Here is an 11099-nt window from a genome sequence, read left to right on the forward strand (position 1 = left end):
CAGACGACAAATTTCTACCTTTAAGAAAGAACCATTAACCCTCAGTGGCGGCGAGGTTTACGCTTTACGCGTCTTTAATCCACCCATGTATCCACGTGGAGAGTTAGATAACTGAACCTGCCTTTATATATATCCCATCTTTCTCCGTCAAACACCTCAATTTTTCTATCGCATTCGGTATCTGTCAACTGCTCTCTTCATAGCGCCACAAGACTAGAATGTCTGAAACTACGTCGCTTCCTCCGGAGTACATTCTTCTTACTCCTGTTCCCTCTTGCTCCTGTTCCTTTCCCTTTTCCCAGTTCCTCCACCACCAGAATGCCAACGCCACAACCCTTGAGGTTTCGTTATCGTTCGGCATTCGTAGGCAACGACATTGATCGTGTCTCCACGTTCGTCATATGTCTGCTCACACTGCCACATGCCCCGGCCTCTAGCATCCTCAGGCCTGTTCTGGCACCCTTCAGCGTCCCTTCAAGCATTCCTTCTGATCCTGTTCCTCCCGTTTCCGCTCCATGGATGCACTGAACGCCTTTGCTCCTTGTATTTGCCTCCAATCATTAATTCATCGGATTGTTGGGAGCGCCTTTCCGTTGCGGTTCTGACGGCTTCCAACAAAAGTCTTGAAATCGAAATTCGGTGCGCTCCTTCAGAAAGCTTTCTGCCTCTTCGAACTTTAGTCTTCGCTGTTCAGCAGAGTTTCGCCATCGCACCGTCACGGTGCCGTCGTTCAATGATGTCCGGTCAAGTGTGAAGCAAAAGGGTATCCCTAGCCCGTCTGCACGGCGGTATCTGGAACGACAGAAAAATATAGAGGAAAGCAGAAGAAACCACAATACGACGAGAAAAGTGGATAAATAAGGGGAAAGAAGGAATTTATCAGATGGAAGAATGGAAAGGGAGTGAAACACAGGGAATTGAAACCAGAAACTCGCTGCGGGAAACGTCTGAGATAAAGGCAGTACAACCCGTGCAATGCTTGAAGTCAGCGTGTCGAGAGTGACCTGCAGCCATCAGTGTACAATCGCGTGAGATGAATTCGTATACTCCGGGTTCAGTCTCGTGCGTCCTTTCACAGTGGAATCCCAGGGCCTCAGGTACGTTTGTCCGCACGATAAAGGAGAAGAAGCAAGCTTTTCACGGATGGCGAACGATCATTTGGGAATGCACTTTCTCCAACATATGCACTGCTGAAACAGAGCAACAAAATCCATCTTATGTCCCCACAGGTCACCGAAGTGTTCGCTAGCAAGAGCTGCCGCTCGGACTACCAAGCTGCTGGTCTCCGTCTGTCTTTATTTCTGTTTCATTCACTCACACAGTGACAAATATGACTAGGCTTTTACACTAATAGCATGCCCTTACCGTCTTCCAATCGAGGTGGAGGAGAAATCCCACAAAACGCTAAATCCCCTTTCGCGTAACCAGCCACAGAGCCTACGAGCTAGATATCACATAGAGGCAAAGAAGGAAAACGCGGCAGCGGCAATGTGTACACAAGCCAGAAAAGCAACGGAGCGATGAAGACGTCGAGAAAAATAAGATTGGCTATTGGGCCCAACCAGCCACAAAAGGCAACTGAGAACAGTAGCTGATGTCACGGGGAGCGATGTAAGAGCGAATACGGTGGAAATCGAGATGGGCCCAACCAGCCACAAAAGGCAACTGAGAACAGTAGCTGATGTCACGGGGAGCGATGTAAGAGCGAATACGGTGGAAATCGAGATTCCAGGAAGACGACAGAGACGAGCAAAGGCCACGATATAAAGAGGAAAACACGCTATATGCGCGGCTATGTGGAACGTGCTGGTGAGGCTTGTCCTTTTATATCCCGCCGCTCTGCTCCGTACTTTTCAACTGGACATGTAGCTCAAAGGAGACAAACTTTAACTGGGGCGACTGCCTTTGACTTCGCTGAATGTGATCAAGCACACCAAATAATGGAATGGACTGCACTCGCGAAGAAATAGTTAGATGAACTCCAATTCAAGCATGATCGCCCCCCCCCCCCCGTACCTCGTGCTGTTAATTCATGCACGTTGGTGACGACGGGAAAGACTGCTGCTTGGAAGGGGGCCTACGAAAGACGTCACTCCAGAGATATCAAGACGATCGCAACATGAGCTCTTGGACAAAAACGTTTGCAGAAGCACAGACAAAGCGACACTTGGGGAAACTGGAGAACCACTGAGGCTGAAGCCACGACCTCCATCAGCGGACAGCATGAAGGAGACATGTGGGGGGAAATGCAGCAAAACGGCGAGAAAGTGATGACCAAGAGAGACAAGAGAGGGCGCTGCCGTAAGAGGAGAGGGCCTCAGCTGATGCAGAGATAAGGGGGAAACATCGATGGAACAGTGTCCGTGTCTGATACAGTAGGAGCTTTGATTGCTACCGCACTGCTTGATTGCTTTCTACATTTCCACTCTTCTATCTAGTGCTATCTGCGCCACCACATCAAGTGGCTGCCTATTACCAATGCCGGATGAAGATTGAGGAAAGTACGCATTTTGCCGTCGACAGTATCTCTAACGAAGGAGGATGCTAGGAGCGCAAGGAGAAGTCTGAGAAAAAACAGAACACCACACCAGTCGAAAACGTACACCGAAGAGAGAAATCACGCGCCGTATCTACGAAGTATTTCGATGACCAGGTGTTTCGATATTGATATTTATCGATGCGGACCAGGGTTGACAAATCTCCAATCTCATCAGTTCACGCAGGTCATTCAGACAAACACTGTAACTGTCTTCATCTGTACACCTCTAATTGTCACTCTCCACAGAGAAGGACGAGCCGATGAAATCGTTGATCTGCCGACACCCTTCGACGCTGTAGACTATTCGCTTCTCTACCGGCCCATCCATATTCACGTCGCTGGATCCACCAAGTCACCTGCATCCTACGACCTACCTATCACTGCATTTTCAGTCACAAACAGTCCCTCTATTTTTACTCAGTAATGTGTATTATATCGTTCTGCCTCGCTATACACCGCTCGACAGAACCAAACGTACGCATACAATATATATATATATATATATGTACATTCTTCGAGTTAGATACATGCGCATGGAATCACAATGGTATCTACGCTCAGATCGGTGTGGCCCTGGATGTCAGCTCGCTTAGATTCGAACACCACACAGGCGGCGAGAAAAAACAACGCGACGACAGTTGAACGAAGAAAGAAACGTCAAACAACAGTGGCACTGGTGGACTATATTCTGCTCTGGAACGGCCACAAATGGTTCTCCGCTTGGTGTTCCGTCGCCCACTGACACACACCTTTCTAATCCGACAGAGGGCTCGACAACGTGAGGGAGAATTCCGGAGGAAGCCGAAGACGAAGGCGACGCAGAAGATGCACAATCGGAAGAAGTCGACGAGCTGCCGCTCGCCGGTGGGAGCGCGAGGCTTTGCCCCGAGTGCTGACACAAACAAGGGAAGGCGCAACGTGAATGCGACAAGATAGGTCTCGCCCAAGAGTCAACAGGCACTTATGCATGCCCACACACAAATGTATAGTTTCACAGATATAACTAAAGCTACTGTGAAAAAAGTATTCTTTCCATGGAAGGGAATTCTGTAGCTTGCCACGTACTCTAGACGCAACGTATCCATGTATGCAAGACACAAAGGTGCATTCGTAAAAAAAGTTTGTTACCCTGTGTTTCTTGACTCTGTCGCTCACCTGCTGATGAGCCCTCAAGTCGTTGTCTCCTCGGAGGGAGATGCCACAAAGCTCAGCGTCTCCAAAGGGAAAACGAAAAGAAAAGTCAACGCATCTCGAGCTGTAGTGAGAGCGATCCTTCTCGCCCTGTTCTGCGACACTGAGGAGATCCGTGGGCAGGCCTGGGGTGAAATCAACGGAGCACAAAGTTTTCGCCTTCAGTATCTTACGACACTAACGTTACCACACATCGGCGACGGTTTAAAAGTAAACATGCTGGCGCTCTATTGTCACGCGATGCTAAACGCCACAGCATCCTAAGCCGTTGTTGTTTCTGGATTTATGGCAACCCCCATTGAACTAGGATGGCTATCTGAGACTCAAATGTCGAGAGAAAATCTAGAAAGAAGCGAACAAAGAACGCAACAAAAACAAGCACGAGGAAGAGAATCGAAGACGCACCTCCGTGAAAATATGAGGCAAGACAAGATTCATAAATGCAGCGTTCGGACAAGGAAAGAGAGCGACGCCGAGAGACGAGACGGAGTTGGGAGAGGACAGGAGATCACAGCAAGGTGGGCGAAAATGCACCACGAGAAACATGACCGAGACGAGAACCAAACCATCGGATCAGACAAACGGAATGCGAGAGCAATAGGCAAGAGCTGGAATTCAAGAAGCAGCGGAAAATGAGAGGTGGGTCTTCTCGTCCTTCACTTTTTGCGCTGTCTCCACGTGGCTTTCACTATTCCTCTCAAGAGCGACAACCCACCGATGGCAGTGAAGAAACGCGCCAGCTCGTAGATCCAGGCGTTCAACGTATGGAAGCTGTTTGCCTTTGTAGCGTCCAGGAAGTATCTGAAAGGCGAACAGGCGCAAGCGTATCGCGCAGGTTGAGAAAGTCGAGGAAAGACAATTTGAAGAAGGAAGTGGCAGGTGAGGAAATTTTGAAGGGGGCACGGTTCTCAAGAGCATGCGCGGGCCGAGAGGCAGATGTGAGCGAAGACTCGAACCCCCGCTTGACCTTCAGACGCATATCGCAGCCAGGAGTAGGGACGACAACGGAAGGGGAATCTTACTCGATCTCGAATTGCCGGAACTCGCGCAGACGAAAGAGAAACCGAGAGGTAGAAATCAACTCGTTGCGCCACGAACGCCCTTCCTGTGCAATGCCAAAGGGCAGCGAAGGTGCGAGGAACGGCGGCAGAAGGCTCCGGTACGAAATGAGCATTTCCTGACGAAACGAGCAGCAGACAGACGACAAGCCACGATGTGAGTCCGACGGAAGAAACGGACTCTGGAAGGAAATCAATCGATCCTCGGAGATCGACAAGCAGAGCGCTGGTCCTGAGAATACGGTGGACTGATGAGGAACAAACATATCGACACATCGACAGCGAGAGGACGAACACTGGAGGAGACATCCAGGAAGACTGGGTCTCGAAAATCAACAACTGAGAAAAGTGGCGACGCTCTGCCGCCTGAAAGAAGACAGTCGAGCACGTAGATGCTCAATTCACAGCAGAGGAAACAACGGAAACGGCCTCCACGCTGCACACTCCGAAGGTGACAGCCGAGAGAGCATACTACCAGAGGAACATGAGACAGTGGTGTGACGCACTGGGCCACAGTTCATAGGTGCACGGAAAGGTAAAACAATTCAGTCGACAGAAACTCGCAGTGAGGACTCAGAAGAACTTGGTGCGACAGGCGTTGAATGATCGCGCAGAGAAAGCAAAGGAAATGATCACGAAGAAGCAGACGGAATCAAGGAGAACGCAGACGGGCACTCAACACTCTGCATGGTTCTCTTGTGACTTGTGTGTCGTCTTTGCCGTCTTCGGCTCATGGTCCTTAGACTCTTTCATATCGCTTCCCGTTGCTCACCTGGGCAGTTTCAGGTCTGAAAATCCCCGCGCTCTCTTCCGTGTCTGCATCCAGCGGCAAATCGCCTTTCGTATCTCCTCTACGGCCTCGTGCGTACCCGAGGGCTTCTTCTCCTCCTTTTCGCTCGCCACTGGGTTCTGTGTCCTTGAGCGAGGTGTAGCGCGAGAGGCGCGTTTGCAGCATCAAGTTCCGCAGGTACGGAGTTGACAGGGCCCCGATGCGACCTGTGAGAAACAAACACTCCCCCGAACATCCTACAGCTGTAGAGAGGCTTTTTCGTGGTCGACGCCCTCTTGCCTCGCCCTGGCAAAGGCTTGAATGACTCTTCTGGGAGACAAAGGCCGTCCTCAAACTCGCGCATGATGCCCCTGTTACGGTCTAGCAGGCTTTACATTCCGCACCGTGTTCAGCGTCTACCCCCTGCGTTGCCAGGCTTCCAGACAAGGGCAGTTGTTTGTCTCTTCTGCGTCGCTGGTGGCATCGAGAGACACGGCTGCACTACTCTCTCTAGTGCACGCTTGTGACTGAGGCGTTCGCACTCTACTTTAGTCTTTCACCGAATGCACTCTGCTCCTTGGCTGCATCGTTTCGTCTTCACGCCTGCTCAGCGTGACTGGCGTTCCTAGAAAGATACGAAAACATCCTGCTACCGGCTTTCGACGGATTCCCTCTAACACCGATGATTACAATGGGAGTCGTCGGAGTGAACGACCAATCTTTGCCTGGTAACGCCTTCGTCTACGCTTCCGCTCGCTGTTACGCGCAGCCTAGAAAGGCGAATCCTGGCTACGCATCTGTCCCGCAAAAATCGCTTCCCCTCTCACCCCCAGCACGATGGCGACACCTGGCCCGACTCTTCACACATCGTTTCCTGTGAATGAATGGCTTATGGGGCGTTGAATTCATTTCAGTCCAGACCGGTGGACTGCGAAGTTCGCCCGTAGGTAGGACTTCGGGGATAGATGCGTTCGACCATTGCTGCAGCTCCTACGCTAGCCTTTCCTGCACCTATACAACTATACAACCGGAGTTGTCTTTTGCTCATTCGTCTTGACCGCTAGAAAAGATCGTGTGTGTCTCTATTTCATAACAAGATCCGCAAGGCTCTGCACGCACTCGCCAGACACAAGCCACTCGTCGCCTGCCCTGTCGCCCCGACATCCTCTAGGTTGCTCTGAAGAGGCCTTCCTCCATCCAGCGAGGAGGCAGCTGGAGACCGGCATGCCGCAGGTCGAGACAGGCGCGAGCGAGAGGGAAACAGCGTGATGAAGAACTCGCAGACGAGAGAGAGATAGAATCTGAAAGGAAACTGCAACTTGCAGTTCCCTGGGCCGACCTGTCACAGGCGAAGGAAGCTCCGGAAACCGCTCGAGAGGTGCCTGACGGGAACGGAAGCGGGAGAGAAAGTTCCGGCGCATACAAAGGTACACCATAAGCGACTCGCAGGACAGTGATTTTATTTTCCTTGCGTCGAGGCACAGCGCAGCCAACACACGCAAAGAAAAACAATAGTGGGCAAGGATTGTAGACAAACGAAAGAGCAATGCTTAGCAGTGCCGGCCTGGGCAAAGAAGACAGAAAGCCACTACCCAGCAGAACGGACACTGCCTAGCGACATACCTCCGTCAAAAGCCGCCAGGACGAAAAGGATTCCTTGTGACGAAAACGCCCTTGTTCTTCTGTTCCTTGTTCATCTCGCTCGCGTATCTTCTTTCCATCTATCTGACAGTGTTCTCGGTTCCCGTCGGCGCAGCTCCTCTGGGCTTCTCGAGCCTCCTCGCTCGGCCTGAGTGCCGTAGCTGAGAGTGGTCTGACCTCAAATCTGGATCCACGTCGACTGCTGATTTCCTTCTCACGAAACACCAGCGAGTCGGTCCTAAAGAAGTCAAATTCCAAGCGGCCGCACCGCGAGGCGCACAGAGAGACATAAGTTCTGAGAAACTACCCTGCGGACAATCCGCGCAAACGACAGACAACGCTAACCTCACGCGTTTGATCGTGCCCAAGGCGCAGAGGCGTTAGCAAAGAGATATTCCCAGCTTCAGATACAGTTCTGTCTTGACATATCAAAATCAGAATACAGACGAAAACAGTGTGAAAACCGCGGTGGCCTCTATCCTGCGTAGACGCCTCTAGATGCCTGAACCAACATATGTATAAATCTACAGATATATAATATGTATATATATGTATGTTAGTCTAAATGTAAATATATGTACGTTGGTGTCACAGCAGAGAGACGCGTATACGTGGATCACGTTGTGCATGCGGGAGAGCAGAAAAAGGCGGGGGGAAGAGAAATATCGAATGGCAGAAGGCGCGCGAGCGTGAAGCTCAAGGAACAAGAGAAGGAGCAGAGAGGGAGACAAAGAGAGAAAGAAGTCTCCGAGCAGAACGTCTTCGCCTTTCGGTTTTCCTAACGCGTAGTAGCACCTGATGTCTCTCCATCGGTTCCGAGGCACCATGGTAGTCGCGTACCTGAACACCTGCCCGGTGTCTCTACAGCGAACAACGGAGTCCACGAAATGACGGGTGTGACCGCTACCTGCCCAGACAGCTGCAGGCCCGAGACATGCTGTTTCCACAGCGAAGATCGGTCCCCAAGGTGGTGGTATAAACGCGCCTTCTGCTCTCCTCCCTTCTCCGCGTTCTCTCGCCTCTTCGCAGACGTCGCTTTCCCCGGCTTGGGAGCGCTTCCTGTCAGTCTGTGTCTCCCGCATCCACGCCGCGTTGCTCGCGGATGAACGCTCCTCTGCCTCGTCTCTGCTTTCTCTGCTTTGTTCAGCCGCCCGCTTCTGCTGGATCGGATGAAGAGGCTCCGTAGGCTCCTTCTCGCTCCAGGATGGTCCGCGCCAGCGAAACTCAGGGAGGGAGACGGACTGCGAGTGGCGGGGCGGGGATGGAGAGAGAAGCAGGGGGAGACTTCTGAGGTCCTTTGTCAAAGCGTCTCCCGGTGCCTCAGGCGACAAAGAAGCCAGATCGCGGTGCAGAGAAGTCGACAATGGTTCGCATGCATCGCGAAGGAAAAAGGAATTCAATGCCCGCCGGAGATTTTGAAGCAGCCGGTGGCCGACAGCTCCAAAGTCGACTGTGCCCTTCAGGCCCCCATACAGCTCAGCGGCCTGAGAGCGCAGAAGGCGAAAGAAGGAAACGCAGAAACTGAAGAGAACGCCACAAAAAAAGAAAAAAACTGAAAAGAGCACATTATGGGCGAGAGGAAAAGCGTGACTGGAGAGGGAAGACGACAGCGAGTGAAGGGGATTATAACAAGACAGAAGAGAGAGAAGGAAGGAGAGGCAGACCAATGAAAGAGGGAGAGAGAAGGGAGGAGAGGCAGACCAATGAAAGAGGGAGAGAGGCTGAGCGAGATCCAGAGAGCGCCGGGGAGTATGGAAAACACAGACAGGAGGGCAAGAGCCTGAGAAGAGTCAAACGTGAGAGGGGGAGACGAAGAATGAGACGCAGTGCATGCAGAACAGATTCCACGGTAACCGGAAGCTCGCCAGAGTCGACGTGACGGAACGACGAGGAACGCCACCCTGTTGAGAGAATCTGAGAGGAGAGGGAGGGGAAGAGAAGAGAAAAGAGAGGCAAAAGACGACCGAGGACTTGGCAATTTGTGCGGAGGGGAGACGGAGACACATGAGGAATTGAAACGAACTTCACGAGACAGAGGCGACCCTCGTCTTGTGTCAGGTTAACGAAAAGTTAAGACAGGCAGACGTTCGTTTGGTAGACTCCAGAGTTCGAGAACAAGAGAACGGGGATTACCATGCGAAGGCCGAAGGCCTGAGCGTACCGGCACAACGATGGCATGGTCCTTGCAGAACGTCTTCAGATCTTGAAGTGAGAGACAAAGTCTTTTAACAGGCTCAGCAGGACCGGGGAAAACACCGAAACGTTTGTCGATTGGCAGGAGAGGCCGCACACCCGTTTGTCTGACGCCTGGTTGCTGTGGTTTCCTCTCTCTGCCTTTCAGAGAACTTTCCATCACCTCGCCAGCTGTGACACCCTCGGCGTCTCGGCCGGCGTCTCGGTCGGCGTCTCGGTCGGCGTCTCGCGCCGCTGCGCATTGTCCCCGAGAGCAGTTGAGAGGCGGCTGTCGAATTCGAGTCGCTTCCTCTTTCCTCTCGATGGACGGTTCGTTCGTCGGCATCCGCGACAGAGCGGCACCGAGACGCCCTAGCCGTCTGTCTCCTTCAGTCGCCTGTGCACCGGAGACGTTCGTTGCCCTCCGGCCGCCAGTGGGCGAGAAGGAGAGGCGAACGCTGTTCCGGCAGAGAGAAGACGCGAAAGAGGCGCCGTTCGCCTGTCCACCTCCAGCGCCGAGGGAAGGCGGACGAAGCGGAGGCAGAGAGGACGCGGCGAGAGAAGAAGAAGCAGACGGAGAGGAAGGAAAGGCGAACGAGTACGGACGAGGAGTAAACTGGAATAGACTCGCGCGTGACGTCTTGCTGTCTCCTGACGCACCATACGGCGTGAGTGGCGAAGCGACAGTCGACAGCTCTTTGCCGTTCAGCAAGGAGAACGCGAGAGCTCCGAGCCGCCTTCGATGAAGAGGAAAGGCACTGCCGCTAGGGGGAAACGCCAGACTGACTGCAGGGATGAAACGGAAGAGAGAAGACACAACGCAGAAGAAGAAAGAGGAGAGAAGACGCACACCCACCATTGTGCCGAAAGGTCTCCATTGCAGAGAAATATGCCAAATGGAAACGAGATCGGAGACGAAGCAAAGGAAAAGAGGAAACCCACGAGCAGAAGCAAGTGGAGATACAAGAGGGGAAGATCGAGATAAGCTAGAGGAAACGATTCAGGAGAAGATGATCGACGAGGAGAAGAGAAATGAGAAGGCAATTAGAGCGGAGAAGAGGACAGAGAGACCGGAAGGAGTCAGCGGGGTGTGAAAACAAGAGGAGCAATACCATGAGGAAGCGAAGAAAGAAGACGCAAGGGGAAGAAGCAGACAAGAGGAAGGAGGCAGAGTGGACGAGAGACGAGCAGAAAGAATGAAGACAAGGAAAAACCGATACGGGGCTCACACAAAAATGTCCTCTCTGTTTGTTAGCAAACACAGCACACACATAGCCGCAAGGAACCGAGGAACTGGTAGGCACCGCGAGATCGATTCAGGAAAGAGACATGGCCGCAGATAGAGGGACAACGAAGGAGACAGCGAGAAGAAAACAGAGACAAGCAGAGATGGGAGAGGAGAGAGAGGCAGACCGAAAAGGAGACAAAGAAAGAGAGAGAAGCGAGAGAGCGGCAGCAAGGGAGACAGAGAGATAGATTAGACGGAGGCAGGATTCGAGTCGCCTCAACAGATGTGCAGATCGACAGTCTTGGCAGACTGGAAGAAAAGATGATTTACTCGACAGAAGGAAGATCAGTAGAAATGGAAAAGAAACAAATTCACGAGGAAGGAGAGGAAAAAGAGGAGACAGAGGGGCGGGAGGGGATGAGGGGAAACAAACGCCCTTAAAGAGGTAGGAAAATGACGAGACCCAACCTCCGAGGAAGTTCGAAAAGCAAGACACTCACG

General features: G+C 52.2%; 1 protein-coding gene across 1 annotated transcript; it reads right to left on the bottom strand.

Moving 5' to 3' along the window:
* Window positions 1-244: 244 nt before the first annotated feature.
* Window positions 245-10776, bottom strand: TGME49_254200 (anticodon binding domain-containing protein). The gene is made up of 13 exons (XM_018781044.1): window positions 9360-10776; window positions 8039-8682; window positions 7181-7436; window positions 6897-6939; window positions 5561-5784; window positions 4753-4907; window positions 4446-4531; window positions 3695-3855; window positions 3289-3431; window positions 2477-2564; window positions 2017-2077; window positions 1366-1444; window positions 245-792 (listed from the first exon to the last, which is right to left on the bottom strand). Exons 1-13 carry the CDS (start codon window positions 10227-10229, stop codon window positions 561-563), a joined length of 3042 nt encoding a protein of 1013 aa, XP_018638147.1. The 5' UTR covers window positions 10230-10776; the 3' UTR covers window positions 245-560.
* Window positions 10777-11099: the final 323 nt, after the last annotated feature.

This window comes from Toxoplasma gondii, chromosome III (assembly GCF_000006565.2).
Source record: "Toxoplasma gondii ME49 chromosome III, whole genome shotgun sequence".
NCBI lineage: Eukaryota > Apicomplexa > Conoidasida > Eucoccidiorida > Sarcocystidae > Toxoplasma > Toxoplasma gondii.